The sequence below is a fragment of the Cyanistes caeruleus genome, chromosome 22 (assembly GCF_971803275.1).
Source record: "Cyanistes caeruleus chromosome 22, bCyaCae1.hap1.1, whole genome shotgun sequence".
Taxonomy (NCBI): Eukaryota; Metazoa; Chordata; class Aves; order Passeriformes; family Paridae; genus Cyanistes; species Cyanistes caeruleus.
Window position 1 is genome coordinate 3,775,909 of NC_141722.1, and position 24,893 is coordinate 3,800,801.

A 24,893-nucleotide genomic window follows, 5' to 3' on the forward strand; every position below is an offset into this window, starting at 1 on the left:
AGCCAAGACACCAGGAGGTTTTGCAGATGCTTGACCCATCTTGCCCTGCTCAACAGCTTCCTGGCTTTGCTCTTCTTACAGACAAAACAGAAGCACAACTGGGGTTCCATGAGGAAAAGGACCCAGTGGAGCAGAAGCCCAGAAAGGTGTCTGACAGCCAGGTGAGGTGGCTTTGTTCAGCATCTCCTCCAGGAAGTTTCCCCTGCTCTGCCTGGGAACTTGGGGTACTCCCTAGGGAAGGGAGGGCTGGGCTGACCTGGAATGGGTGCTTGGCATTTTAGGTGCCTGCAAGTGCCGAGGTGGAGAGCGAAGAGCACCCAGAAAGCTGCGACAGCAAGGAGAGGCCAAGGGAAGAGAAGCAAGAGGATTGTGAGAAGGCTGAGCCTTCTTCTGAGCCCCTGGTGAAAGGTGAGGCTGTGTATCTTCCCTCTATTAACTATGGGAAACCTGAATGTCAGAAAGTCCTGCAGAAATTCCTGAAAAAACAAGTTGTAAATTGCATGAAATGGTCATTTTGGGGGGCATTTGTTCCTCCAGATGTCTCAGGGAAGAGAGAAAACGAAATACATTTATTTGATAATATGCAGAAGAATGTTCTGTTTAAAGTTCTTTGAGCATCTTGACTATACAAACCATATAGCTACTTTACCCTAAAAGGGAAAGTCTGTCTGGATAAGTAGGTTGTTTCCTGCAGAACATTTTCCATGTCAGGCATTTCTTGTAGGCCTATTTCCTCCTGCAGATGAGGGGATTCAAGAGCAAGAGAAGCCTTTGGAGAAGGCGGAGTTGAGCAGCAGCCCAGGGAAGGGGGAGGATAAAGAAGTCAAACCAGGTGAGGCATGAGACTTTGGAGAGAGAAGAGTGGGAAGAATTCCCAGAGTGAGGCCAGTGCCTGGCACAGTGACAGAGTGTGCCCACAGTGTGGTGGCAAAGCTGCCATCAGCACCAGCACCACTGGTGCTCATCAGCCACGAGTGGGAACAAGACCCTGTTGGGGTGGGCTCTGCCTGTGCTAACAGTGGGACCTGCTGGGAGGGATTGGTGGCTTTTGCAGCAGTGACTGGCTGTTGATGGGGCAGGGGTGGCACCAGTGAGTCCAGTGGTGGAACACAATTAGACAGGCCAGTTCCTTGTATTTGCCAAGCAGAGGATGGCAAGGAGGAGGAGAAGGAGTCAAGTGATGCCCAGCAAAATGGTGACAAAGAGGAAGAGGAGGAAGGAAAGAAGGATGACAGAAGCATGAATTTCAGATTCATGTTCAACATTGCTGACGGTGGCTTCACAGGTAAGAGTGGGAGACAAGGTGTTGGCCTCTCCTGCAAAGCTGCTGCAGGGGCTCTGAATCTGTTCAGAGAATGTGACCCATGTCATGGGCCATGCACGGGCTGGTGCTTTGCTGGCAGCAGCAGACCTGGGAATGTGCTGTGCCTGTGGTCCTGGGAGGTTCCACTGCTCGCCCTGCCCACATGCTGTGCATTGACTTGCAGTCCAGCTGCCCTGACCAGGCTGTCTCCCTTCTGCTTCTGCTTCCACAGAGCTGCACACGCTGTGGCAGAATGAGGAGAGGGCTGCCATGTCCTCTGGCAAGATCTACGACATCTGGCACCGCCGACACGACTACTGGCTGTTGGCAGGAATTGTCACGTACCCTTTGACCTGGCAGAGCAGGAGGCAGTGAGGAGAGAGAGGCCTCTGGGGGTGTGGGAGCTGGGCTGGCACTGCAGTGATGAGCAGGGAGAGGGTTTAGGTCCACAGTGTTGCTGTGGGGTGGTGGGCAGGCTGTTGGCTGGCTGATTCTGCCCTTGACACTTGCCCCACACCAGTCATGGCTATGCCCGCTGGCAGGACATCCAGAATGACCCACGCTACGTGATCCTGAACGAGCCCTTCAAGTCAGAGATACACAAGGGGAATTACCTTGAGATGAAGAACAAGTTCCTTGCCCGGCGGTTTAAGGCGAGTGGCAGGTCCAGGGCTGGTGAGTCCTCGCTGGTGGGAGGACCAGAGCAGCACCCTGAAGCCTGGGGGGAGGTTGCCAGCATCTTCTGTGAGCAAAGTGGGGAGTGGACTTTGCGAGGGGCACTGTGATTTACTGGTTTATAGTGGGGTGGGGTTTGGTCCTGAATCCTTCCCCTCCTGCACCTCCCAGTTGTTGGAGCAGGCCCTGGTGATCGAGGAGCAGCTGCGGAGGGCGGCGTATCTCAACATGACCCAAGACCCGAGTCACCCGGCCATGGCACTGAACGCACGGCTGGCAGAAGTGGAGTGCCTTGCCGAGAGCCACCAGCACCTCTCCAAAGAGTCCCTGGCTGGGAACAAGCCTGCCAACGCTGTCCTGCACAAGGGTGCGTGCCTGCAGGGCTGGGGGAGTCTGCTCTGAGGCTAGGAAGGGTTCCCCACCCTCACCTGGGGAGCCAAGCAAGGAGGTGTCCCCATCTTGTTCTCTCAGCCAGGAGCTGCTGGCTCCTCTCAGCTTGCTGGCTCTGGCAGGCATCCCACCATGTACCTCCTGATTTACTTGCAGTGCTGAACCAGCTCGAGGAGCTGCTGAGTGACATGAAGGCTGATGTGACACGCTTGCCCTCCATGCTGTCCCGCATCCCGCCCGTGGCCGCCCGGCTGCAGATGTCGGAGCGGAGCATCCTCAGCCGCCTGGCCACCCGTGGAGGGGATCCAGCTGCCCAGGTCTGTGGGGACGGGCACAGAGCCCTCTCTGGGAGGGTCACGGTCAGGTCAGGGCTGCAGGCCCATGTCTTTTCTCCCTCCGTGTCTCCCCAGGGCTCCTTTGGCTCAGCCCAGATCTTCAACAACAACTTTGGGCCAAATTTCCGTGGTCCTGGGCCGGGTGGGATTGTCAACTACAGCCAGATGCCTCTGGGACCCTATGTGACTGGTAGGTTGGGGTTTTGCTCTTGGGCAGAGAAAATCAGAGGGTGGATTTGGGCGTTCCAGGAGTGCTGCCAAAGGACAGTAGTGAGCAAGGTGTTTCCTCTGTCACCACAGATATTTAGCAGTTCCCATGATTTTCCCCTGCAGCTCCCACTCCTAGCCGAGGTAAGGTTGCTCTTCCCACTCTCTGTGCTCTGTTTGCTGGGGAACATGAAGGGGTGGGGGGCTAAATGGAGACTGAATTTTGAGCTGCCCTCCCAGTGCCAGTATCTGGCAGTGGCCTGACTCAAGCAGCTGCAGTAGAGGTGGGAGCAGATCCTTCCTGCAGCCCCCCCCAAGGTGGGATTGGCATGTGGGGAGGGTCCATATTTGGCTGGTGGGCAGCCCTTCCCCTCTTCTCGCAGCAGCCCTGGGGGACAGTCCCCTGTCCCTGGCCATGAGCCGCTGTTGCCAGAGGTCGGCGGGGAAATTGTGCCAGCGTTGCCTGTGTGGAGGACGAGCTGCCGCCGGTGCTGCCGCGCTGTCCCGCTCCTGCTTCAAGTGTGCTTTGCCTGCTGCGGCCCCCGTGGGAGCAGCGGGGCTGGGGGTTTGTGTCCGTGTACATTTTTTGCACTTTCTTATTGAAGACTTGAAGAGTTTGTCTGGGCAAGGTGGGCTGAGGGGAGGGAGGGAGGGCTGGAGTTGCGGTGTCTGTCTGGTTGTGTTGGCAGGTGTGGGGGTGAGTGGAGGCCAGTGGTGCCATGTCCCAGCCGGCTGTGCTCCCCAGCTTCCCCCTAAGGGCCGTCTCTTCGTCCTCGTGGTGTTTGAGCAAGCCCACGCCTGCTGCTGCCCTGCTGGAATCCCTGGCACTGCTGTGGTGTGGCTGGAATTCCACATGTGCCGGGCTTGGGGCAGGCAGATGGAGGGGATGTGGGTGGGACAGAGGGGACAGCTGGAACTGGGATGGGGATACCTCGAGCGTGGTGACACCGGCAGCCGTAAGCAACGCCCCTGCATCCGCTTCGTGCTCTGTGTGTCCCGGTTTCTGTTCTGTGTTTTAATAAATCCTTTGGGAAGGATGCAGTGGAGTCTGGCAAGGGAAGGGATGGTGGTGCAGCCTTGGGGGGGGCCTGGCCATGGTCTTGGTACCCCTGATGTCCTGCACCCATCTCCACACACACACACACACACACACACACACACGTGTCCACAGACACAGACAGATGTCTACACACACGTGCATGTACACAGTGTGTGCATGTGGAGACACAGGGACATGCATACATGGACACTGACAGACCTGAGAATGTCGTGTGTATCTGCACAGATACTGTAACCTCTGCATGAATGCACATACATGTCTACATCACCCCCACACATGTGCCTCTTCATATACAGCATGTGTGGATCTGTGTACACACCCATGCAGATATGCACAGAACTGTAAGTTTTAGATCTGTGTGTGCATATATATCTTTATGTAAGCATACAGAGCTAGAAATACTGATTTATTTAGGTACTGCTATGTGGGTGTGTATCTGTAATACACACCTGTATATTATATACGTCTATATAATGTATTTGTGGTTTTAATGCATGTGTATTTGTGTACATACAGACTTGTGAGTGTGTGTAGACACAGGTAGGGGTAGATAATGGATATATGTACATAGATCCATACATGGTATGGATGCATAGATCTATATTTAGATGTATATATACACATACATATACATCTGTATGTAAGAATACACATAAATGTGTTTTTGAGTATATGCACATGCATACACATACATGTGTAGATGTATCTATATATCTATACATCTCCATATCTGTATCTCTGTATGGCTATATAGGTGTGTTGATCTTTGTGTATGGCTATAAAGGTGTGTGTATGTGTACACAGACACATCTATTTTTAATTTTGATATATTTATATATAAGTGCAGGTAAATTAATGTACATGAAGGTATAGGTGTGTGCCTGTAGGAGGTATTCACACTGACTCTCAACCATATATAGAGGGGAGCTCTGATGTCTTGAGTGGGGTCAAGAGAGACCCCTTGTGTTTGTACACACACACACACATTCATAGTGGGCTGTAGGTGCAGCCATGGCTACACAGCAGATAAACAGACACATTTTGCACAGAGTTCAGTGCACACATCTCACACACACTCCAGAGCTCACACACACTGTACAAAGCTCATACATGTGCCCAGTTTACACACAGTGTACAGAGCTCACACACACCGCACAGAGCTGAGGGTTTGCACATACATTTACAATTTTTATATTTATGTGTGCACAGATAGAGGAAACTATAAATGTATGTGGATATGGATACATATATATATAGGTATTGGCAAAATGTTTGTTCTGCACAGAGTACACAGAGAGCTATAAAGAGATACATGTAGCTACAGTTATATTGTTCTCTCTATAGCTTTATGTATCATCTATCTCTCTGTACCTATCATATATGTATCCATATATATATAGCTATAGCTAGACATACAGCTATATATATGTAGCTATAGCTATATCTGGATTACAAATATCTGTGCCCATGTGTAAATATGGCATATGTTTATAGATGTATAGAGACATGAGTGTATAGTTGAAGAGCTGGGTAGGGATATAGAGATATCTACACCGATATCTGTATATACACATCTATCTGCATATACACACATTTAAGTACATACCAGTAATTTTCATGTGTGCATATATCCATACAAACATGGCTGCTGCTCTAGCAATATATTTATATGGATATGCACGCATCTATATATTACATATATCGATCAATACATGGAACCATGTATGTCTATATATGCAAGCACACGTGTCTACATGTGTGTGCATATACATTATATATGTAATTTTCAGAGGTGTGTGTACACATCTACATACAGGTATCTGTATATGTAAATGGGTATTGATCTCTCAGAGGCCGATATCAGGGAGAGAGGTGGAGGTAGGGCTACATCTGTATCTACACCTGTCCGTGTGTGACTGCGTGTGTGTGTGTGTGTAGACACTCCTGTAATGGGAGTGTGTGGGTGCATGAGTAGAGGCTTTCAGTAGCTTTGTGCAGATACAGCCGAAGGCGTGCGTGGGCTGTGTTCACCTCCACAGCTGCTGTTTGCAAATCCACACGTCTGGCCGTCCCCACATGTCTGCAGGTCCCTGCATCTCCGCGCGTGTCCGTGCCCACACACACCGCCCCGGCCCGGCCCCTCCCGCAGCGGAGCCCTGCCCCGTGCTCGGCCGGAGCACCGCAGGCTCTTCCCGCAGAGATCTCCCTCCCTGCCGGCATCCCCCTCACCCCTTCCCCAGGGTCAGGCGCTCCGTCCCGCGGTGCCGGCGGCGCAGGGCAGAGGCGAGGCCGGGGCGCAGGCTGGGGAACAGCTTCGTGTTGTCGGCCTCGTGGGCGTACAGCACCCGCGTGCGCCCCGCGCCCGCCGCCACCGCGGAGGCAGAGGAGCCACGCATGCAACGGGTCCCCGCGGCGGCTCCGGCCGCGGGCAGGCCGGCCGGGCAGCTCGGGGCTCGCCTCCCGCCGGCCGTCCCTGCGCCGCACAGCCGGGCCGGGCGGCCGCGGCGCCGTGTCCGGGGCAGCGCGGGCGGGAGCGCTGGCTCTCGGCGCTCGGTGCAAACCACACTCTCCACTTTGCTCCAACAAAGCGTAAGCAAGCGAACGGGCGGCGAGGGCTGCGCGGCGGGCGGCGTGCTCGGGCGCGCTTAGGATCTGTAGTCCTTCTTGCTGTATGGTTTGTTGCCCAGGATGCTATCGATCTCGTGGACGATGGAAGACGACAGCTTTGGAAGGACCTGCGGGGGATGGGGACAATGCTGGGAGTTGGGACTGTGACCCCGGTGTGCGTGGCAGGATGCTCTCCGCCTCCACCCCACCACGTTCGTGCCACAAGCCCCAGCTTGCCGGCTGCGTGACCCACTTAGGCAGAGCCTGAGTCAGGCCTGACCCTGCCCCCTCAGCCCAGCAAAGCCTTGTCTCTGCTTCTCGCCTTCATGACAAGCAAAACCTGTTATGGAGCTGGGTTTGCAACCCTCTTTTCCCGCACAGTGCAGCACAGCAACGAGTGCTGTGGGCAAATGTTGCTCTTGGGAGCACTGACCTGTATTGCTCCAATATTCTCCATCAGCTGGTCGGCATTGGAGGCCCCCAGTAAGACGGAGCTGACACCCTCGTTGCGCAGGCACCAGGCTGGGACAGGAGGGAGAGCAGAGCTTGAGCAAAGCCCAGATAACCCTGGTGTCACCCCCAGCTGTCCCACACTGTCCCCCATCTTCTTACCGATGGCAAGCTGGGGCAGGGTGCAGCCCAGGCGCTCAGCGATGGCCTGCAGCTCCTTCAGCTTTGCCTGCTGCCGCCGGCCCTCTTCACTCAGGATCTTGTCCTTCAGCCACTGGTATCCCTGGGGAGCAGGAAGGGGTGTTGTGGTGGCATCAGGGTGCACCAGCACCTTGCACAGGCAGGGCATCCCCAAACTCCCTGGGTTGTGGCTCCTGGAGTTCCTTTTCCTGTAGGGACTTCACAAGGCCCCCAGCCCTACTCCCCCAGCTCTGTCCATCCCCGTGTGCCCTCCCAGCCCTGGTGCAGCTCACCTTCAGAGAGGCACGGGAGTAGGGGGGGATGCCCCCATCGTACTTCCCCGAGACAATGCCACAGGCCAGTGGGGACCAGGTCATGGCTCCAACACCTGGGGACAGCAGAATGGGGGGATGACACTGCTGCTCCCAGCTCCCCCAGGGGCCTTGGCACCTGGCCTCAGCAGCACTGGGCTTGGGGAGCACTGTGCTTTGGGGGGCTGGGGAGAAATCCCCACTGTCATACCTATCTTGTGGAAGAGCTCAGGGAGCTGCACCTCCACCTTTTCCCGCTGGAACATGTGATACTCGGCCTGCTCACAGATCGGCGGGATCAGGTTGAACTGCCGGGCCACTGAGTACGCCTCCTGCAGAAGAGGAGCCAGGACCCTCAGCGCCCTGCCGCTCCCCCTGAGCCCCCTGCTGAACCCCCCAGCCAAGTCCTGAGCGTCCGCCCCAAAAAATAATTAAGGCTTAAGTGCATCTGCACACGCTTGGCTCCCAACGGCTGCTGTCTAATTAAATCAACGTCAGCGGCATCGCTGGGGCTGCTCTGCTGCAGCCGCCCCGGTCCCCTGGGCCCCTACCATGATCTCCATGGAGCTCCAGCGCGAGGTCCCCCAGTACATGGCCATCCCCTGGTTGATGACATGGGTCATGGCTCGCACTGTCTCTGCCGGGAGGGAAGGAGAGAGTGGCAAATGGGGTTTAGCAGGGGCTGCACTGGCAGAAGGGGGCTTGCACCGTGTTGATGGCTGGCGAGCATCCCACTGCCCAATGCTGCGGTGGGAACTGGGTGGTGTCCAGGGGATGTTTTCAGAAAAGCGGGATGGGGACAGAGGGAGCAGCAGCCACTCAGGATGTGCCAGGGACCACAGCAGACCTGACATGCTCACACGGTGCCAGGCTCTCCCTGCATGGAGAGCAGCCTGAGGCTTCTGCCAGTGGTCCCATGCCTGTGGGGTTACCAGCACTGGCACTGCTGCAGGGGGAGGGACTGATGCATCACCCACACACAGAGACCCACGGAGGGAAGCCTGAACCCTGTGTGAGCCACTCAGGAGTCTTGGGGGGAGCCAGCCCTGAGCCATGCGGGCTGGGGCCAAGCCAAGGCGTGCTCCTGCAGCCAAAGGCAGGCAGCGGGGAGGGCAAGGGGCACGAGGCTTGCCCGGCTGGCACCGGGGCACACACCCCAGCATGCTCATAGCTGCCCTGGCAGGGAGGGACCCTGCTGCAGACCCCGGCATGTGCCAAGGGCACCCCAAGGCAGGACCCTGGGGGTGGGAGCCTCTCTGCTTTTTGTCCTTTAAACTGCAGTACAGTCTGAAGGGCCAGGGGTGTGTCTGTGTTGTGCTGCTGCTGCCTCTGCATCTCATGGCAGGGTTTGCTTGAGAGGGTGGAACAAGGATGGGGTATCACAGAGGAGTGGGGGCTCTGTCCCAGGAAACACCGCTGGGACAGGCAGCGGCTGGCGGGCAGAGTGCGGGCAGGGAGTACCTTCTACGATGAAAGTCCTGGACTTGGAGGAACTAAATGGGTCCCCTGGTGATAAAAGAGAGATTTAGAGAAAGTGGAGTCACCGCTGCTGGGACAGGGGCAGTGACCTGCCACCGCACCGCCAACCCGCCCCGCCGCAGCCCGAGAGGGTCCTGGCACCGGGCAGGGGTGGCAGAAGTGTGGCACGAGTGGTGGCGGAGGAGCGGATTCTGCTCAGGAGGGAAAATGCCCTTGAAACACAAGCCTGGCGCAAACCAACCGCGACAGCGATGAAAGGCAGTGGGGAGGAGCGTGGCACCGTTGCACACACCCACCTTCCATCGGCGTGTTGGGGTCGGGCCGGTTAGCAAACACCACGTCCACGTACTCCAGCTGCAGCCGCTCCAATGATGCCTTCAGACCTGCAGCATGGATGGGACTGTCAGGTGAGCTGAGCCCCATGCTGCCAGCAGTGAGGCAGACGGTGAGGCACAGCCTCGCACCAGGGCCAGCAGCACCTGGCCAGTGCCCTCATCCCTCCCCCTACCTTCTATGATGTGTTTTCGGGACAGGCCCCTCTCTGTCTCGGCCCTGGAAAAGGAAAGGTGGGTGAGAGCCTGGGATGAGAGCCTGACCAGTGCCAGCTGCTCTGCTGGAGGGTTGGTGTTACCTACTTTCCTCCCCAGAAGATTTTGGTGGTGATGACCAGGCTGGACCGTCTGCAAGGAGAAAGAGAATCACTGGTGGTGGCACTTGCAAAGTCCTGTGCACCTTGCCTGGGATAGCACACTCCTGCCCAAGGCTTCTCCACCAGTTTTCCCCAGCCCATCGGGACTTTTGTCAAGTAGGGGTGGCATCTGGCTTACCTCCACCCTTTCTTCTTGATGATGTTCCCCAGCACCACCTCAGCCCTACAAGGGAAGGAGATATCAGCCATTGGCATCTGTGGCCATGAGGAGTGGTGGCAGTCAGCAGGGACAGCCCCAGACCCCAAGAGAATAAGAGGCAACTGCAGTTGGCTGTGGGGACACTGCCCCTTGCTGTGGCACCCAGAGCTAAACTGCCCCCAATGCATGAGCTTGTTAATTTCAACTGAATGCATGGGCACATACCAATGCCCCTGGGCCAGTGTGCCCTGGGTACAGCTGTGCTGGGAGGGTGCATGGCTGCACCTGCATGATACAGGCCACCACGCACCACCAGTACCACAACTCCCCCCGTGAGCAAGAGCTCAGAGCCCTGTCCTGGAAGCTGCTTTGCAGCTGGCAAACCTGGGAGATTCCCAGTGCCACTGTGATTTGGTGGGAGTCAGGGTGTAGGGTGAGACCTCTTTGGCACTGCCAAAGCAGGGTACCTACTTGCCAGCAGCATAGACTTCTGCTGTGTCGAAGAGATTAATGCCGTTGTCATAAGCTAAAGTCATCAGCTGCTCCGCCATCTGCGAGGAGAGAGCGGGGTCGGTGAAGGGGGTGGCCGAGAGCCGGTGCACGGGCGCGTGCGCAGAGCGCTGGTGAGCTCCAGCATGCCTCATGCACCCAGGCCACAGCCGCAGCTGTGCTGACCCCATCCCTGCCCCACTCACCAAGGACAGGCTTGGGGAGGGTTGGGGTGGAGGGGTGCAGCCTTACCTCATCTGTGATCTGCCCTCCAAAAGTCACCCATGTTCCTGCAGGAGAGAGAGAGGTGTGTGCATGGTGAATGTGGTGAACAACGAACGCCGCCACCTCAAGCCCCTGGCCACCCACCCTGGCTCCCTCAGCACAGCCGTGGCACGTGGTGGCCACAGCTGGCCCTGCCGCGTGCACTGTGGTGCTCCCAGCATGGCCCAGTCGCTTCCTATCGTGTCAGAAAAAGAGAAAATAATTTGACAATTTCTGGGCCGTGACTCAAAACAGCCGCAGGGCTGAGGAAAACCCTTTCCTTCCCTTTGCAAACATTGCCGGGGCAAGCGAGTGCTGCCCTGGCCCGGGAGTGCCGGCAGCTGCTGCGGAACTGAGGGGATGCCGAGGGGCTGTGGCAAACCCTGGCACTTACCCAGACCCAGGCAGGACACACGTAGCCCAGACTTCCCGAGGTTCCTGGAAGACAGAGACCATTAGGAAAGGTGCCAGAAAGCCCCAAAATGCTGTCTCATGCATCCTGCATGCCACCAAACACACTGGGTGCGAGGACTGGGAGGTGTGGTGGTGGCCCCTGGTCCCCATCGCCACCTGGGATGGTTCCATGGACTGGGGAGTCCCTTCTCAACTGATTAACCAGCCATCCCAGTCTGGGCATCCCACAGCTCGGTAATGGCACTGCCTGCACCTGCGCAGCGATGCCATGCCTGGCAGGGTTATAGGGAGAGCAGTGACCTCATTAAAGCTGCTTCCTGTGATGAGGTTGGGGTGTCTGGCTGCCCTGAGAGTGCCGCTGGCACTGGGGAATGAGACTGGAGGAAGAGGAGCCGGCATGCTCATGGTCAGGACTGAAGCATCGCATACATGGCATGAGTTGTGCCTGTTCTCTGCATCGCACAGGGAAGCACAGGGCTTGCACCAGGCGAGGGTGCTCGGGAGTAGAGCGACATCCTGGAGAAATGGAGCACCCCAGAAAATCTGACCGGCACAAAGAACTGGAGAACAGCTTTCGGGAAGGGGGCCAGGCTGGCAGACGCCTTCGCCGTGGTGATGGAGAGCCAGTTACTTGTTAAAAATGACAAAGGCTCAAGAAATGAGCGTTAAAATAAATAAAGTGTAGGTGAGCCGCGGCAGCTCGCCCGCGCGGGTGTCGCATAGCAACCGGAGGCACCGCCACCGCCGGCACCGCCGACACGGGCACCGGCAGCCGGGCAGGGAGTGGCTGTGGCCCGGCCACGGGCAACCGTGGGCTGCACCGAGTCAGCGCAGCATCCCCCTGTGCTGCCAGTTATTGCCCAGCATCTGGAGGCAATGGCGCTCCCCCTGTCCTGCGGTGTTTTTAGAGCTTTTTGTGGCAGGGAGAGGTCATGGCTGTGGTCCAGTGGTGGTTCAAGCCCCCATGAAGGTGGGTTGCCATGTGGAGTAGAGAGCACCTGCCTCATCCTGGACATTCCAAGAGCTTTGCTGGGGTTCCCCTGGGCAGGTGGCCATCGCTGCTCTCGGCTTTACAGCCCAAAAGTGTGTTGACAAGCTGCCCAATAGAGATACTGGCAGACCTTGCGAAGGCCAAGCACTCCCCCACACTATGCTATGGCCTTCCTATCCCATCCACTTGCTTGGAGAATCCCCCTGTGCCACTGTCCCTCCAGCAGCCACCAGTGGAGACTCCCGAGCTGATCACCCATTGCCTGGGAGAGGCTGTTGCTGGTATGCTCCTCCTCTGGATGAGGGCATGACTGTGGGGCAGGAGCACTGAGCCCTGAGGATGCCACCGCACATTGCCCCAGTACTGCTGTTACCAATGCAAGGGTTTGGTGTTTGAGAGTGGGACAGAACAGGACCAGCCCCCTCCCCAGTGCCCAGGTAAGGGGACTTGGCTGATTTGGATGACACTGGTGGGTGATGGTCAAGCTCAGCCCAGCGCTCTGCTGGCCTGACACACTTTGTTGCCTAATGCTGGCACATCTGGGCTGCAGCGGAGGCACGCGGCCGCTGGCAGCTGGACCATGGCGTGCAGGCTCATCTGGGGGGGGGCTCTACCCTGTCCTGGGATCCATGCTCATCCGGGGGAAGCCCCAGCCCCACACCTGGGTGCACACTCAGCCTCAATGGGGGAAGCCCTCAGTGCTCTGCCCAGAGCCAGGACATGGGGTGTGCGAGCCCTGTGGGTGCTGGCCAGGGGAGCCCCACATACACACACTACCCCGTTTCCAGAACCACCATGGGCAGCCAGAGCCGCTTATGGCTCTGCACTGGCTTCTCAGGGCACTGAGTCTCCGGCAGCACCGAAAGGATGCCATGGCAGCCCGGATTAACGCTACCGTGACTCCCAGACCCCCCCGGCTCGGCAGCCAGCCCGGCTTGGCAGACACTGAGGATGCTACTAATCCTACCCTTAATTTTAGGGTCCCTTCTCTCCCCCATCCTGAAGATTTTACGCGCGGCTGGATCAAAGCTGCCCTAAGGGGACAGGAGCAAACAGCGAGGAAGCGCACGGAGGCGCACGGTCAGCACTTTTAGCGACGAGAAACCGACGGAGCTGGACGCAAACCGGAGATCAGGGGAGTGCGGCGCCCCTGGCTCCCAGTCCCCCCTCGCCACCCCGATCACAGTGAGGAACAGGGAAAGCCCCAGGAGTGCCCGTTTCCTACCGGTATTTCATCCCCGGCTGCTTGACGCTGGAGTCGCTGGAGGAGGGGGCGTTCTGCACCGAGAGCTGCCCCAGGCTGCGGGCCACCATGGCCACCGCGCGGAACTTGCCGCGGGTGCCGAGGCTGGGGCTACCGGCATTCTGTCGGTTCAGCCGGTCCTCCGCGCTCCGGCTCTTGATGCTGTGCTCGGAGCACACAAAGGAGACCTGCATGCTGCTCCGGCGGGCAGCAGCGCCAGCTGCCTAAATTTAGCCGGCGCCCCGGGCGAGGCGGGGAGCTCCTCCCGCGCGCCGCCAACGTGACGGCGGGGGGCTGCGAGGCGGCGGGCGCGGAGCGCTCCCGTCAGCCCTCCTGCCCTCAATATTTGATGAGCTCAGGAAGAGAGCGAACGAGCGGCACGCGGGCAGCTGGGGGCAGGAGGGACACAGCCGCTGTCGGTCCCCTCCGGAGTGGCCGTGGCGGGGCAGGACTCCCCTGCGCCCCGCTGGCCATCCTCCCGCGGGCACGGCTGCTGGCCCAGCCGCGCTTTAGGGCGCGGAGAGGGCTGAGGCTGCGGAGTGAAGAGGTCTTTCCTTGCCTCCCTCCGGCCACGCACAGTAAAGATTTCCCTACACGGGTCCGAAACCAAACCCTCTGGCAGCAAGGCGTGTGCACGGCCAGCCCCACGGCGGGGCGGCAGCGATACCGATGGCTCCGCGGCAGAGCCCAGCTCTTTGCCCAAGTTGTCGCCCTCGGGGCCACAGCCCCAGTAGCACATTCCCCCTATTTTTCCCAGTGCAAGCGAAGTCGAGTGAGGTGAATCCCAGCCTAGCACCTCCTGCCGAAGCAGGGACACAAGTCAGCACACTACAGCACCGTCCTGCTGCCAGCAGCACCTGCCGTGCCCCTCAGGATGGAGCAAAATGCAGCGACGGGGCTTGCAGGAAATTATGCACATTTGCCCCAAACCTAATGAAAAATCTTGTAATCTTCTCCGCTTGCCTCTCTCACAAAGCTCCTTAGCTGGTAATCCTACCAGCACCAGCGCCGGCTCCAGTGCGGGGGGGACCTGGCAGCAGTTGTCAGCCCCCAGAGGATGAGAAACCCCACAAATTTTGGTGGCAGCAGGGACATGGCCAAAGAAGGAGCACCTTTGGGGTGTCTGTGCCAGCTGCTCCCATCAATAAATAATGTCTCCATGAATATTAGATGGGCTCTTGCCACTGTGTAAATGTTATCGCGGTCATTGTGAGCGGAGGGGAACCTGACCCGCGGCGCGGCACGGCATGGCACAGCGCAGCATGGCAGGAGCTGCCAGCCCCTGGGGGCTTCGCTGCAGCAGGGGACAAGGGCCACCCCCTGTCACCGGAGAACAGGCACTGTCCTCAGCCCTGGTGTCCCCCAAAGCCTGAGCTGGGTTGCTGGGGGTGCTGGGCCCTGCACCTCATTGCCCCACCCGCAACGCCAGGGGAGAGTGGGGAGGGGTGTGTTGGGCAGAGCAGCCCTATCCCTCTGAGGGGCTGTGGCCACCACTCCAGCTGCCTGGAGTGTCCTCCTGACAAGGACATCGGCTGAAATCCTGATACACCTTGCACCAGGACCCACATGCAAAATTAATGAGGCACCCGCTCTGTGATGCACACCCATCAGGCGGAGATGTACCTCTGTCAGACCGAGATTTACACCCATCAGGCGGAGATGTACCTCTGTCAGACGGAGATTTACACCCATCAGGTGGAAATGTCAAGTGAAGATGTACCCCCCCAGTCATGCAGAGATGTACCCACATCAGATGGAGATTTACACCTCTGAGGCAGAAACAATTCTTTGGCGGCTCTTTGCTCCAGGTGCCTAATCTTTAAATCTCAGAGCTTTATCTGCATCTGCAAATGCCCAAACAGCAAACAGGAATGTCAAGTGAGAAGCTCAAAGATCACCAAGTAGGAAAGTGCTAACGGCGCTGATCGGCTGCCGCCTCCCCGGCGCATGCCGTGCCAAGGGCATCGGCTCCTCCCAGCCTTGGCACGGCACAGGGGAGCCGAGGTGAGCTTAGGTGAGAGCCGTTCTCCTGACGAGGTGTCAAATCAGAACCAAGCAGCGTCCCCTGTGTCATCCCCTCACCTTGGCCCTCGCCGCCCTCGCGTTGCTGCCTTACCTGTACTTCATGCCAGTGGCGCGGGCGGTACTGTCGGCCAGGGAGAGCCCGTGCATCCGCAGGAACTCCTCCAGAGTCTTCACCTGCGCCGCCGCCCGCACGTCCCGCAGCCGCCGCAGCTCCAGCCCGTCGGCCGCCCGGGGGGCTGGGGGCAGCCCCCACTCGGGGCTGGGCCGGCTGATCACGCTGCGCAAGCTCTCACTGTAGGTCATGGAGAGCATCCTGCCACCCGAGCGCAGGCTCTGCAGGCCAGCCACGCCACCAAACACTCTGTGGTGCTATGGAGAGAGCTGGGAAAGCACAACATGGGCTCCCTTGCCACTCAGGGCACGGCCCTGCCCGCATCGCCACGCCGGAGTGGTGGGACCCACCCTTGCCAGGACAAAGCCGGTCTCTTCAGCAGAGCAAAGCTTGGTGTAGGAGCTGAAGCAAAACAGGAGAAGCAGCAGGACAGGGATGTGGCACAGTCCGTGTCTGAGGCTGCAGTGGTGCCTGCCACAGCTGCCCCAAGCCACGATGCAGCAGTGTGGCCCGTGGCCCAGCTGTGCTGGCTCCCAGCTTGCACTGTCTGGGCTGCACCGGTTTGCATCCCTGCAAGGGATGCAGTGGGCCCCAGGAACTGGCCGAGGCATGGTGAGCAGCTGGTGAGAATCTGGCACTGTGTGCCAGTGGGCAAGGAAAATCGGGATGGGAAAGGGATCCCCGTGGGGCTCCCTGGAAAGGGTGGACATGGGCAGAGGGTCTGTGGGCACTGGGTGCTCACTGTGCCTGCGTCACGCTGCCGCAATGTGCGCCACCAGCCAACACCTTCCCCACCACCGCGGCAGCGACCTCCCAGCCGGTGCGGCTGCCGAAAATAGCCTGCCGCAGGGTGGGCTCCTCGCACACCCGAGTCCTTGATGTCTCTATGGCTGGGACCTCACTGGCGGTGGCACTGGCATCGATTTCTGTGCCTCTCTCTGCAACTTCCCTTGTTTTCAGTGTCTGCAGGGAGCAGGGACTAGGGCCAAAACTGTGGCATTGGTGCCGGAGTGGCCACTGGGGATGCACTGTGACAGATCTGCACCAGCATCAGGCTCCAGCCAGGCGCCCACTGGTGGTTTTTTCTTTCCCTGTGAAGCTCAAATTGACAGTTGCAGGAGCCAAAAGTGAAGTGCTCTCTGCCACTGAGGTGTGACCACCAGAGGAAAGGAGAAGCAAACACAGAGGATATGGAGTAGCAGCTGGCCAGGTATGACCAAAACCCTGGGGGTCTCCTTTGGCATCCGGTGCTGCCAGAGACCACTCTGTGCTCCTCCTGCTTTGTAGGGGGGCTTGGGCCTGGAAAGCCAGGAGACATGGAAAGGAAATCTTTCCCTCTGTTGTGGCAAAGCTAAACAGAATCCTGGTCATCAGCCTCTTCCCGCCACACCTCAAAGCTGAAGACTGGACCCTGCACCTCCAGCACCAGCCCTTCTCCATAGCTGGTAGCTTTAATTAGGGCAGTGCCGGCGGCTCCTGCTGGGTATGGGCATCTCCTTGTTCCCAGTGGGATCTCCTTGCCCTGGTAGGATCCTCTCACCTGACAGCAGCAAGAAGAAACCTGAGCAGGCTGCACCACTGCTCTACAGCAGCAAAACGGCTGCAGCAGGCAGAGCTGGGGGTTTGATCTGTGCTGCTCTGAGGAACGGGGTGGGAATCCACCGGCTGCCCTATCTTGACACTTCCCTGATTTCTGGCAGAACAGAACTGGATGGCCGAGAGAGTGCAGAGGTGGTGGGTGCCTTCATGGCCATTTGATAGCAGAAATCCCAGCGCTCCTGGGATGAGAGGCAGCAGGGCTGCAGGATCTGCCAGGGATAAGCTGTGCCATGCCCAAGCGGGAGAGGCTGTTTTGCGAGGAAGGAGCAGGGATGGGGGACAGAGCGCAGGCTCTGCGGGATAACGGCACTGTTAGCAGCGTCAACAAGTGGGTGACAGGCGGGGCAGCTGCCCGGAGAGATGTCTGGCCAGCCTGGCTTGCCAAGCTGGGAAATTGGCAGCCACCAGCCTGCCTGAAGCCAGGAAAGACCCCAAACTCCGATAGAAAACCACCCTAAGCCATCAAATCCCAAGTCACCCTGCACAGAAAATCTTCCCTGCTGCCCGCAGCAGCTGCCCCATGATCGTGCCCGTCCCCGCTCATCGCCCACCGCGCCCAGCCCCGCTCGCCGCCCGCGCTGCCGGCTCCGACTCACCGCGCCGGGGAAGCTGCTCGGCAGCAGCGCAGCTCTGGGCGGCCAGGCTGCCCCGGGGCAGATATAAGAGCCGCGGTCGCCGCGTTGTTTTGCATTAGGGGAGTGTCGGAGCTTGGCGTCCAAAGCACTTGGCGGCTGCGCCGGGCCCCCAGCGCCCGGCTTCTCGCCGCGCTCCATTAGCCCTATTAGGGGATTTTCTTCCTTGCGAAGGGGAGTTAAATTATTCATGGCGCTTCACTAAAAGCCCGAGGATGTGCCGCTGCTTTATCAATGCTGGCACCGCCGCCCCTCGCCCTGCGGTGACAGGTCCCCCGCCACCAGCACACAGGGCAGTGGGGACAGCTCCACACTGGGGTCATCAGGGAGCTGAGACGGTTCCCTGCAGCAGGCACAGCCCTTCCGTGGTCCCCGCGGCAGTGGAGTCGGAGCTGGGCTGAGACAAGACTGAAAGGCAGGAGGGAGCCCCGAAACAGAAGTGAGTGATGAACACAGGTGGCTGCTGCCTCTAGGCAGCCTACAGACAAGCTCCTGCCTGCTGGCCTTGGGAGCCTTTTGCACCAGATGTGTCCAGTGGTTCAGGCCAGTTTGGCAGCCAAAACTTGCCTGTAGCTGGGGCTCGGCAGTGCTGGTGGCAGCACTAGGATGGACGCTGTCAGTGCCACTGAGCCATCTCATTGCTGGCTGGTCTCACCTCCTCCTGTCAAGTGTGGGATGGAGTGGGGAGGGGACACGGTTCCGTCAAGGGGCAGCCCCTGGTCCCCCACCCCACAGCAGCCAGGCCAGACCCAGTCCCACACCACTGGGCTGTTGTGGCCCTGGGAGCACTGGAGCAGCTGTTGGCAGAGTGTGTGAGGAAGCACCGCCCTCGCTTCAGACGGTAAAAGGGTGATGGGGGCGATTGTTGCCTCCTGTACCACTTAATGAGACTGCTTCTAATAGCAGGAGCTGTGGAGCAGCTGGCTGGTTTCCCAGAGCTGCTCTTGGGAAAAGCCAGGGACTTCTCCAGGCACAGCAGTGGCATGGGACGCTCCCCCCAAACTGAGCAGAGCCCCATACCCCACAGTGGCTGCCCCCCACAGCCATGTGGGCACACTCTGCCACTTGGACAGCCCATGAGGATGGTCCCCCCCACCCAGCCACACCTCAGGGTCCCCACATCGCACTCCCGAACCCACGAGCAGGTGATGAGATGCCACACCTGTGATGCCCATCCCACCCAGAGAGACCCTGGCACACTGGGCAGGGCACGTTGTGCTGGCATTATCTGGGTATGGCAGGGGCCATAGCCACTTGCTGGGGGGATTTTGGGGTGGGGGAAGGGCCTGGTTACCTGTAGAACTGGAGCTGGCGCTTGGGGCTCCCGTATCTTGCGCTTCCGACAGCAAAGGGGAGAGAGAAGAAAGATGCTACAAACCCCATTAGAAAGGAGGAGTGGGGGTAAGTGGCAGGGTCAGTGGCTGTGGGAAGGGTCAGTGGCACCAACCCATGTCACATCACAGTGGACAGTGCAGCAGGCACTGGCACGACCCTGAAAGTGCCCCCTATGCCCATAACAGGCACCAGTGCCCAAAAAGCTGCTATTGCTGCTGCTGTGTGGGGATTTTGTGCCAGAAGTTTTTGCATGAAGCATGCTGGGGTGGATTAGGAGTATCAGGGCAGTTTCAGGGAGTGTGGTGGTTCTGGGTTGCCACAGGCTTGGGTTTGAAGCCCCACAGAGTTGCCCCAGCACTGCTCTGCACCCTTACCTGTAAATCATCCCTGGGGAGCCCGTCTGCCGCAGCGAGAGTCGCGCTGGGGAGTCAGTGGTGGATTCGGGATACATGGAGCCAGCCTGGGCTCCCCGGAGCCACTCGCCGCCTCACCCCTGCCACAGGGGAAGAGGAAAAGAGGAAGAAATGAGTTTTTTTGGGGCACGCGCATGACAGCGCTTCCTGTTGCAGGAGATCTCGAGCCGAATGGGCTTGTGGCATTGGCAGAGACATGGGCACGGCAGCTCTGCCAGCCTCAGACCCTGGGGCTCACACCCTGACCCACTGATCCCAAAACCACCTTGCCTCAGGCCTGTCCCTCTGACTTCCCAGCTTGGCTGCTCTCTCCAAACTTCTGGGGTTCCCGAGATCTCAGGAAATGGTGAGGAAATATGGGTCTGAAAAATTAAACATTCTGAAAAATGAAACATTCTGAAAACCCCAAAGCTGTCCCTGAGGGTCCCTCTGAAAAGGACAAGCTAAGGGGAGGAAAACAGTCTGGCTTTTCCTGCAGCCCACATGTGACTGTGTGCACAGGGGTGAGTGAGCTCTAAGGGAAAGGAGGGCTCACCCCCAGGCACCCCTGACCCTCCTTGTCCCTGTCCCCATGCCAGGGGCATCCAGCATGACTCCCTGGGAGCTGTGCTCCTGCTCCTGTGACACTGTCAGCAGTTTCCAGTATCACAGAAAACAATGACACTTCCCTACAGAACTGGGGCTGGGATTTAAATTTATCTCATCTTTCTTTAGGCCAGTGAGATGCCATCTTTACACTGCAGATCACAAGCTGCTCTGTTTCCCACATGGGGACTGAGAGATCTGTGGGCTCACTCCCGGCTGCCCTGGGCTCAGCAGGAGCATGGCCTTACAAAGTGTGCTCATGTCCTGGCACGCATCCCGCCTGCATCCTGGCACAGCATGCCTGCATCCTGCATCCCTCCCGCATTCTGGCACAGCATGCCTGCATCCTGGCATGGTGTGCCTGCATATTGCATCCTGCCTGCATCCCAGCAGGACATACTTGCATCCTGCATCCACATCCTGCATCCCTCCTGCATCTCAGCACAGTGTGCCAGCATCCTGCATCCCTCCCGCATCCTGCATCCCTCCGGCATCCCGGCCCGGCGTGCCTGAATCCCGGCGCAGCCCCTGCAGCCCACGCAGCCCAATGGCAGCAGCTGCGGCAGCCGATCCCATCCCCGCGGAGCCGCCCACCGCAGCTCCCGGCCGGGCTGCAGCCCCCGGCACAGATCCCCATCGCCCTCCTCCCGAGCGCTGCAGGAGTGCATCCCCCTTAGCCACAGCCGCGCTGCAGCCGGAGCCCAGGCAGCCTCAGTAAAGCCGGGTTTATCTTCGAGAAGTCAGGAGGGAGCTGATCTCTACCGAATCCGCAGAGCTGACCTGAGCCCAGAGCAGGACCCTGCCGAGCCCTACAACCAGGACCCAGCTGAGCCCCCCAAGCCCTTGTGACCCCCCGGCTTCTCCCGGCTGTTGCGAGTGTTGGCTCCGCAGCTCCCGTGGCCTCGCCTGGCAGTGGGCAGCTGCCTGCAGCAGTGCTGGGTCAGCAGCCACCACTGGCCGGGCACTGTCCTGCCCGCTCATGCCAGCTGCGCCAAACTTCATTAGCCTCGGCAAAACAAAGCTAAGGGAAGCTGGGGAATGCCTGCAGGGGGGACAGCCGGACCCCCGTGTCCCAGTGCAGCCATGCAGCTCCTTGCTTGCACTGCCACAACCCCGGACTCCTGCATGGCTCAGGACTGGCCGATTCTGTATCCCAGGGGGCTGCGGTGCCAGGAACTCAGATCTCTGCAATTTTCAGCAGAACCTGATGCCTCTTCCCTGCTGCCTCTCAGCAATGCTGTGGGGACCAAGTGCAGTGTCTGGCAGGTCTCTGGCAGTGCTAGAGGGACTTTGCTGGCAAGCATAGCTGGACCACGGGCACATGGGTCAGGGCTCTACACCCTGAAGAGCCAAAGTGTGAATTGGCCTTTGGGCCAATTCATTCCTCTGAGCTCTCTGAGCCAAAGGCACTGTCAAAAATCCAATGCCCTCTGTGTCAGCAGCTTGGTGCTTCCCTGAGACTGCTCCTGCACCTTCAGCTTCCTCATGGCACAACTCAGCTGTGAGTTTGCAACTGCAGGAGTTTTGGCAGTGGCCTGAGAGGGAAGAAAAGTGTTTTCTTCTGCAGGATGCACCTAGGAGCCAGGTAAGGAAACCGTCATGATTTGTGCTCCCACCAAGGTCCATTCCCATCCCTGGTAGCACAGTGTGGTACAGGAGTGTGGGTGCTGTGACATGCAGGGAAGCCCCCGGGAGCTGGGCCAGAATAGGGAGGACTACATACTGCAGCCTGCCAGAGTAGGAGCGGGAGAAACTGGACATGGAATTAATGTGAACGTAGGGACATTGCTGCTTCTAGTGAGCCTGATCCTCCAAGGGTGAAGCCCTGGGGCAGGGAGAACTGGTGTACCCTTGCCCTGGGCACCCCAGCGTCCTGCCCAAGTCAAGTGAGGGATGCAGGTAATGTCGCAGGGAGCAGGTGCCTGTCACCCTTATTTCTCCCCTTTTTCCACTGTGTTTGCAGCAAATGCCCCCCTCCACGCCACGGGGAAGGTGACTTTATCTCAATGACTCACGCTGCCCTGCTCTGTCGCCTCGGCACCTCCTGCCACCTCCTGCCGTCACCTCTGCGCTCATGCCCCGTGCTGGTCCCGTGCCCCCCCCGCCCCGCACCGGCGCCGCAGGGATCCGCAGAGCAGCAGCCCTGCCCCTTCCTTTGGCCCGGGAGCCTCTGTTCTCTGTTGCGGCGCAGCATCTCCCAGCCCACCGAGCCCCTCCGAGCGGCCGGGTGGGCTCCCGTGCCTTGCGCAGCCCATCCTCACGACACCGCGGCAGGCGGCCGCTGGGGACTCGGCTGCGACACGTGAGGTCGCCCGTGACCGCCCAAGTGCCGGCACCGGCGCTGCTCAGCTGCCCGAGTCAATGACACAGCCCCAAAGCACACGGGGCATGTCGGCCGTGGTCATTCCGGCTTTGCCGTCACGTCCACCAGAGCCAAAGTAACGGGGTCCATCGCGCTGCCCGCGGGTCCCTGGTGTGCGACACTGCCCGTTCCCCGCTGCGCCGCGGCGGCGGCCCCGCCGGCACCCAGCACCGCACCTACCTGTCTCCGGTGCTCGGACGGAGGGCGATGAGCGGTCGGGAGACACAAGGCAATGAGTCTAACCCGGCTGCCGCCGGGCTGCGGGCTCTGCGGGTCTCGGGAAGCGGCGCCGGTGCCGGCGCAGAGCAGCTGCTACAGCCGGCGGCAAGCGCAGCGGATGACGGTTCCTACCCCATTCCCGCTCAGTCCCCGCAAAAGGTGTCTGGCAGAGGGGGAACGCGAGCCCTCCGCGCCCCGGGATGCGACAGCACCCAAGGATGCTGCAGAGCCTTCCCTGCCGCTCTCACATCCTGACTCGGCAAGTTTGGCTCCGCCGGTGGCTGCAGCCGGCTCCCGATCCCGCCGGTGCCTTAACCGTGTCGGCGCCGCAGCCCGGCACCGGCAGCGCGTGGGCGAGCGAGCGGCTGCCACCAGCCGCCCCTGCGCAGCTCAGGCGGGGGAAGGCTCGTCCGGGGCCACGGGGAGCCTGGGCAGGAGCTGCATCATCGCTGCTTTAAATCGCGCCGGGTGTGCTTCTCTTAAAATAATCAAATACAGCGTCGGCAGTGATGCTGCGGGACTGCCTCCAGCACCAGGGTCACCCGGCTGCCGCGTTCTGCCACTGGCCACCCATCCTCCTCGCGCCCATCACGCCTTCTCAGTGCTTTTGGCTTTTTGGCTATCTTGGGAAGAAAAAACACCCTGGAGCCTGCCACCTCAGTAACTGGAGCAGGCTGGTCCCTGTGGCAGCACAACTCAATGATCCCGCAGTGATAACAATACCAATGCAGCTGGATCTAACAGGAAAACTAGAGGCCAAGCCAAGCAAAAAGGGGTCAGGGTTTGGGACAGGCTGCTCACGCAGTGGTGCTCTGGCAGCTATAAATTAGGGAAACCTGGTTCCTCTCCCTCAGCCGAATCCTGTTCAGCTTCATGGCAGCATCTTGGCACTTCTTCTGCATTTCAGCACGGTCCTGGCAGCGATGGGGCCAATAAACACACTGCCTGCTCCAAACCATGCTGACACCGACAGGGACCACTCAGCACTGCCAGGGTGGGTGATCCCAGCAAGCTGTCTGCTTTCCATGCCACAGCATCTCCAGGAACAGCCAGTAATGGGCAGGGAAGGTCATATACCCCGTCCTATTTGGGGACGCTCCCAGCACCAGCCCATCAGTGGCTTTGCTACCCCCACAGATGGTGGGAGCCATGTGCCAAGTCGATCTGCTCCCGCTCCATGATGCATCTGACCCACAGACCCGCAGGCCATGAGCGGGAGGTGACAGCTGGCCCTGCCACCCTCCTCATCAAAACAATAATAGTAATAACTAATAAAACCAGCAGCTCTCTTGAATACGCCATTGGCAGCTCTGTATAGAGGCATTTTCTGCTCACCAGCTGGAAAATCACTGCATATATGCAACAGGCCTGTATAGGGGATGTGATAGAGACTGGATGCATCTCGCCCAGCCTGCTCTGGCACTCACCCATGGTGCTGCGCCGCGGCTCCCAGCAATGCTTGGGGAAGAAACCTGTGGTTTTGGGAAGCAGGCTAGGTGCCCTGCCCACACCTGCCAGCAGCACAGACCATGTCTCACCTGGATGAAAGCCTGCAGTGCCCATGCGAGCAGTCCTGTGCTGGCTGCAGGCTAAACAGGGCTGGGGGCCTAAAGGGATCCCCATCATGAGGAAAACATCCCCCAAAAAATGGAGGCTGGCAAGAGAGAGGCTCATGAGTTTCGGGCCTGGAAAAAGAAATGGTGAGGCAGCGGCAGCAGCATCTGGGCTGCGAGGTCACAGGGCTTGGGGCTCCTTCCATCCACAGCACTGTGGTCACCGCACCAAAGCGAGACAAGGAACGGACTAAGAAACGGCATCAAACTGAAGGAAGCTGAAGGAACTGCGACGTTTGACTCACTGTGCGCAAATCGGCTCGGGGGAAAATCCAATATTCCCACCCCCGTGTCACTGGGGCTTTGCCGGCAGCTGACACCGTGTCACTGGGGCTCCTACCCTGCCGCTCCCGGTGTACGGTGACAGGCCACAGGCCGCAGGCCACCGGAGCATCACGAACAGCGTTCACCTGGCCTTGTTGTAGGCCGAAGGGACTGCCGACCTCCCCCCCTCCCCTCACAGCCCAGCGTCCCACTGGGCCGAGAGCAGGCGGCGGCGCGAGAGCCCCTCTCTCCGCATCAACGAGCGTCGGGAGGGGCGTGCGACGTGGTGGCCTCGCCCGTAACCCTGCCCGCGGCCCTGCCCGGTTCCACCATCCCCGCCACCTCCCGGCCCCGGCCCCGCTCCCCCCGCGCCCCCGCACCTGCCCCGCGTCCGCCGCTCCCGCCGCTCCGCCGCCCGCCCTCGTGGGGGGCGGCACCGCCCCGCCGCGTCTGGCCCCGCCCCTCCCGCCGCCCATTGGCCGCGCCGC

General features: G+C 59.3%; 2 protein-coding genes and 1 long non-coding RNA gene across 19 annotated transcripts in view; 2 read left to right on the forward strand and 1 right to left on the reverse strand.

The window, feature by feature from the left end:
* The window catches only part of CHD5 (chromodomain helicase DNA binding protein 5), a 24,531-nt gene extending 19,378 nt beyond the window's left edge, over positions 1-5,153 (forward strand). For 3 of the 13 annotated variants that reach the window (XM_086860882.1, XM_086860880.1, XM_086860892.1), the window contains 10 exons: positions 82-161; positions 282-408; positions 725-832; positions 1,145-1,285; positions 1,536-1,644; positions 1,824-1,956; positions 2,150-2,345; positions 2,525-2,685; positions 2,779-2,893; positions 3,294-5,153. In XM_086860882.1, the coding sequence (XP_086717008.1) occupies positions 82-161; positions 282-408; positions 725-832; positions 1,145-1,285; positions 1,536-1,644; positions 1,824-1,956; positions 2,150-2,345; positions 2,525-2,685; positions 2,779-2,893; positions 3,294-4,204 (2,081 nt within the window). In that variant the 3' untranslated portion in view covers positions 4,205-5,153. Of the gene's footprint in view, positions 1-81; positions 162-281; positions 409-724; positions 833-1,144; positions 1,286-1,535; positions 1,645-1,823; positions 1,957-2,149; positions 2,346-2,524; positions 2,686-2,778; positions 2,894-3,003; positions 3,055-3,293 lie in introns of all 13 variants that reach the window. The other 10 variants (XM_086860890.1, XM_086860893.1, XM_086860886.1 and 7 more) reach the window with 9 other exon arrangements.
* On the reverse strand, positions 5,146-24,830 carry KCNAB2 (potassium voltage-gated channel subfamily A regulatory beta subunit 2). 5 transcript variants are annotated; one of them, XM_086860896.1, is made up of 16 exons: positions 24,786-24,830; positions 19,324-19,442; positions 18,909-18,950; positions 10,993-11,036; positions 10,587-10,624; positions 10,317-10,396; positions 9,825-9,869; positions 9,633-9,677; positions 9,506-9,549; positions 9,294-9,380; positions 8,070-8,155; positions 7,730-7,850; positions 7,501-7,595; positions 7,190-7,310; positions 7,011-7,099; positions 5,146-6,705 (listed from the first exon to the last, which is right to left on the reverse strand). In XM_086860896.1, the coding sequence occupies exons 2-16, from the start codon at positions 19,398-19,400 to the stop codon at positions 6,616-6,618; spliced, it is 1,104 nt and encodes a 367-aa protein (XP_086717022.1). In that variant the 5' UTR covers positions 19,401-19,442; positions 24,786-24,830; the 3' UTR covers positions 5,146-6,615. The 5 variants fall into 5 exon arrangements, with proteins under 5 accessions (XP_086717022.1, XP_086717023.1, XP_086717021.1 ...); XM_086860895.1 differs by lacking the exon at positions 24,786-24,830 and adding an exon at positions 22,490-22,877 and having other exon boundaries at positions 6,272-6,705; XM_086860897.1 differs by lacking the exons at positions 18,909-18,950; positions 24,786-24,830 and adding an exon at positions 22,490-22,850.
* LOC147649541 (uncharacterized) lies at positions 11,759-14,415 on the forward strand. Its single transcript, XR_015278832.1, has 2 exons — positions 11,759-12,440; positions 12,983-14,415. It is a non-coding gene; the product is annotated as an uncharacterized LOC147649541 (long non-coding RNA).
* Positions 24,831-24,893: the final 63 nt, after the last annotated feature.

Bases quoted from the DNA above. Each gene is read 5' to 3' on its own strand.
- KCNAB2 (XM_023947138.2), bottom strand. From the start codon at position 13,440: ATGCAGGTCTCCTTTGTGTGCTCCGAGCACAGCATCAAGAGCCGGAGC. The intron at 10,397-10,586 runs GTAAGGCTGCAC...CTCTCCTCGCAG, and splicing joins GAGGGCAGATCACAGATGAG to ATGGCGGAGCAGCTGATGAC. The intron at 7,851-8,069 runs GTAGGGGCCCAG...CCTCTTCTGCAG, and splicing joins GGAGCTCCATGGAGATCATG to GAGGCGTACTCAGTGGCCCG.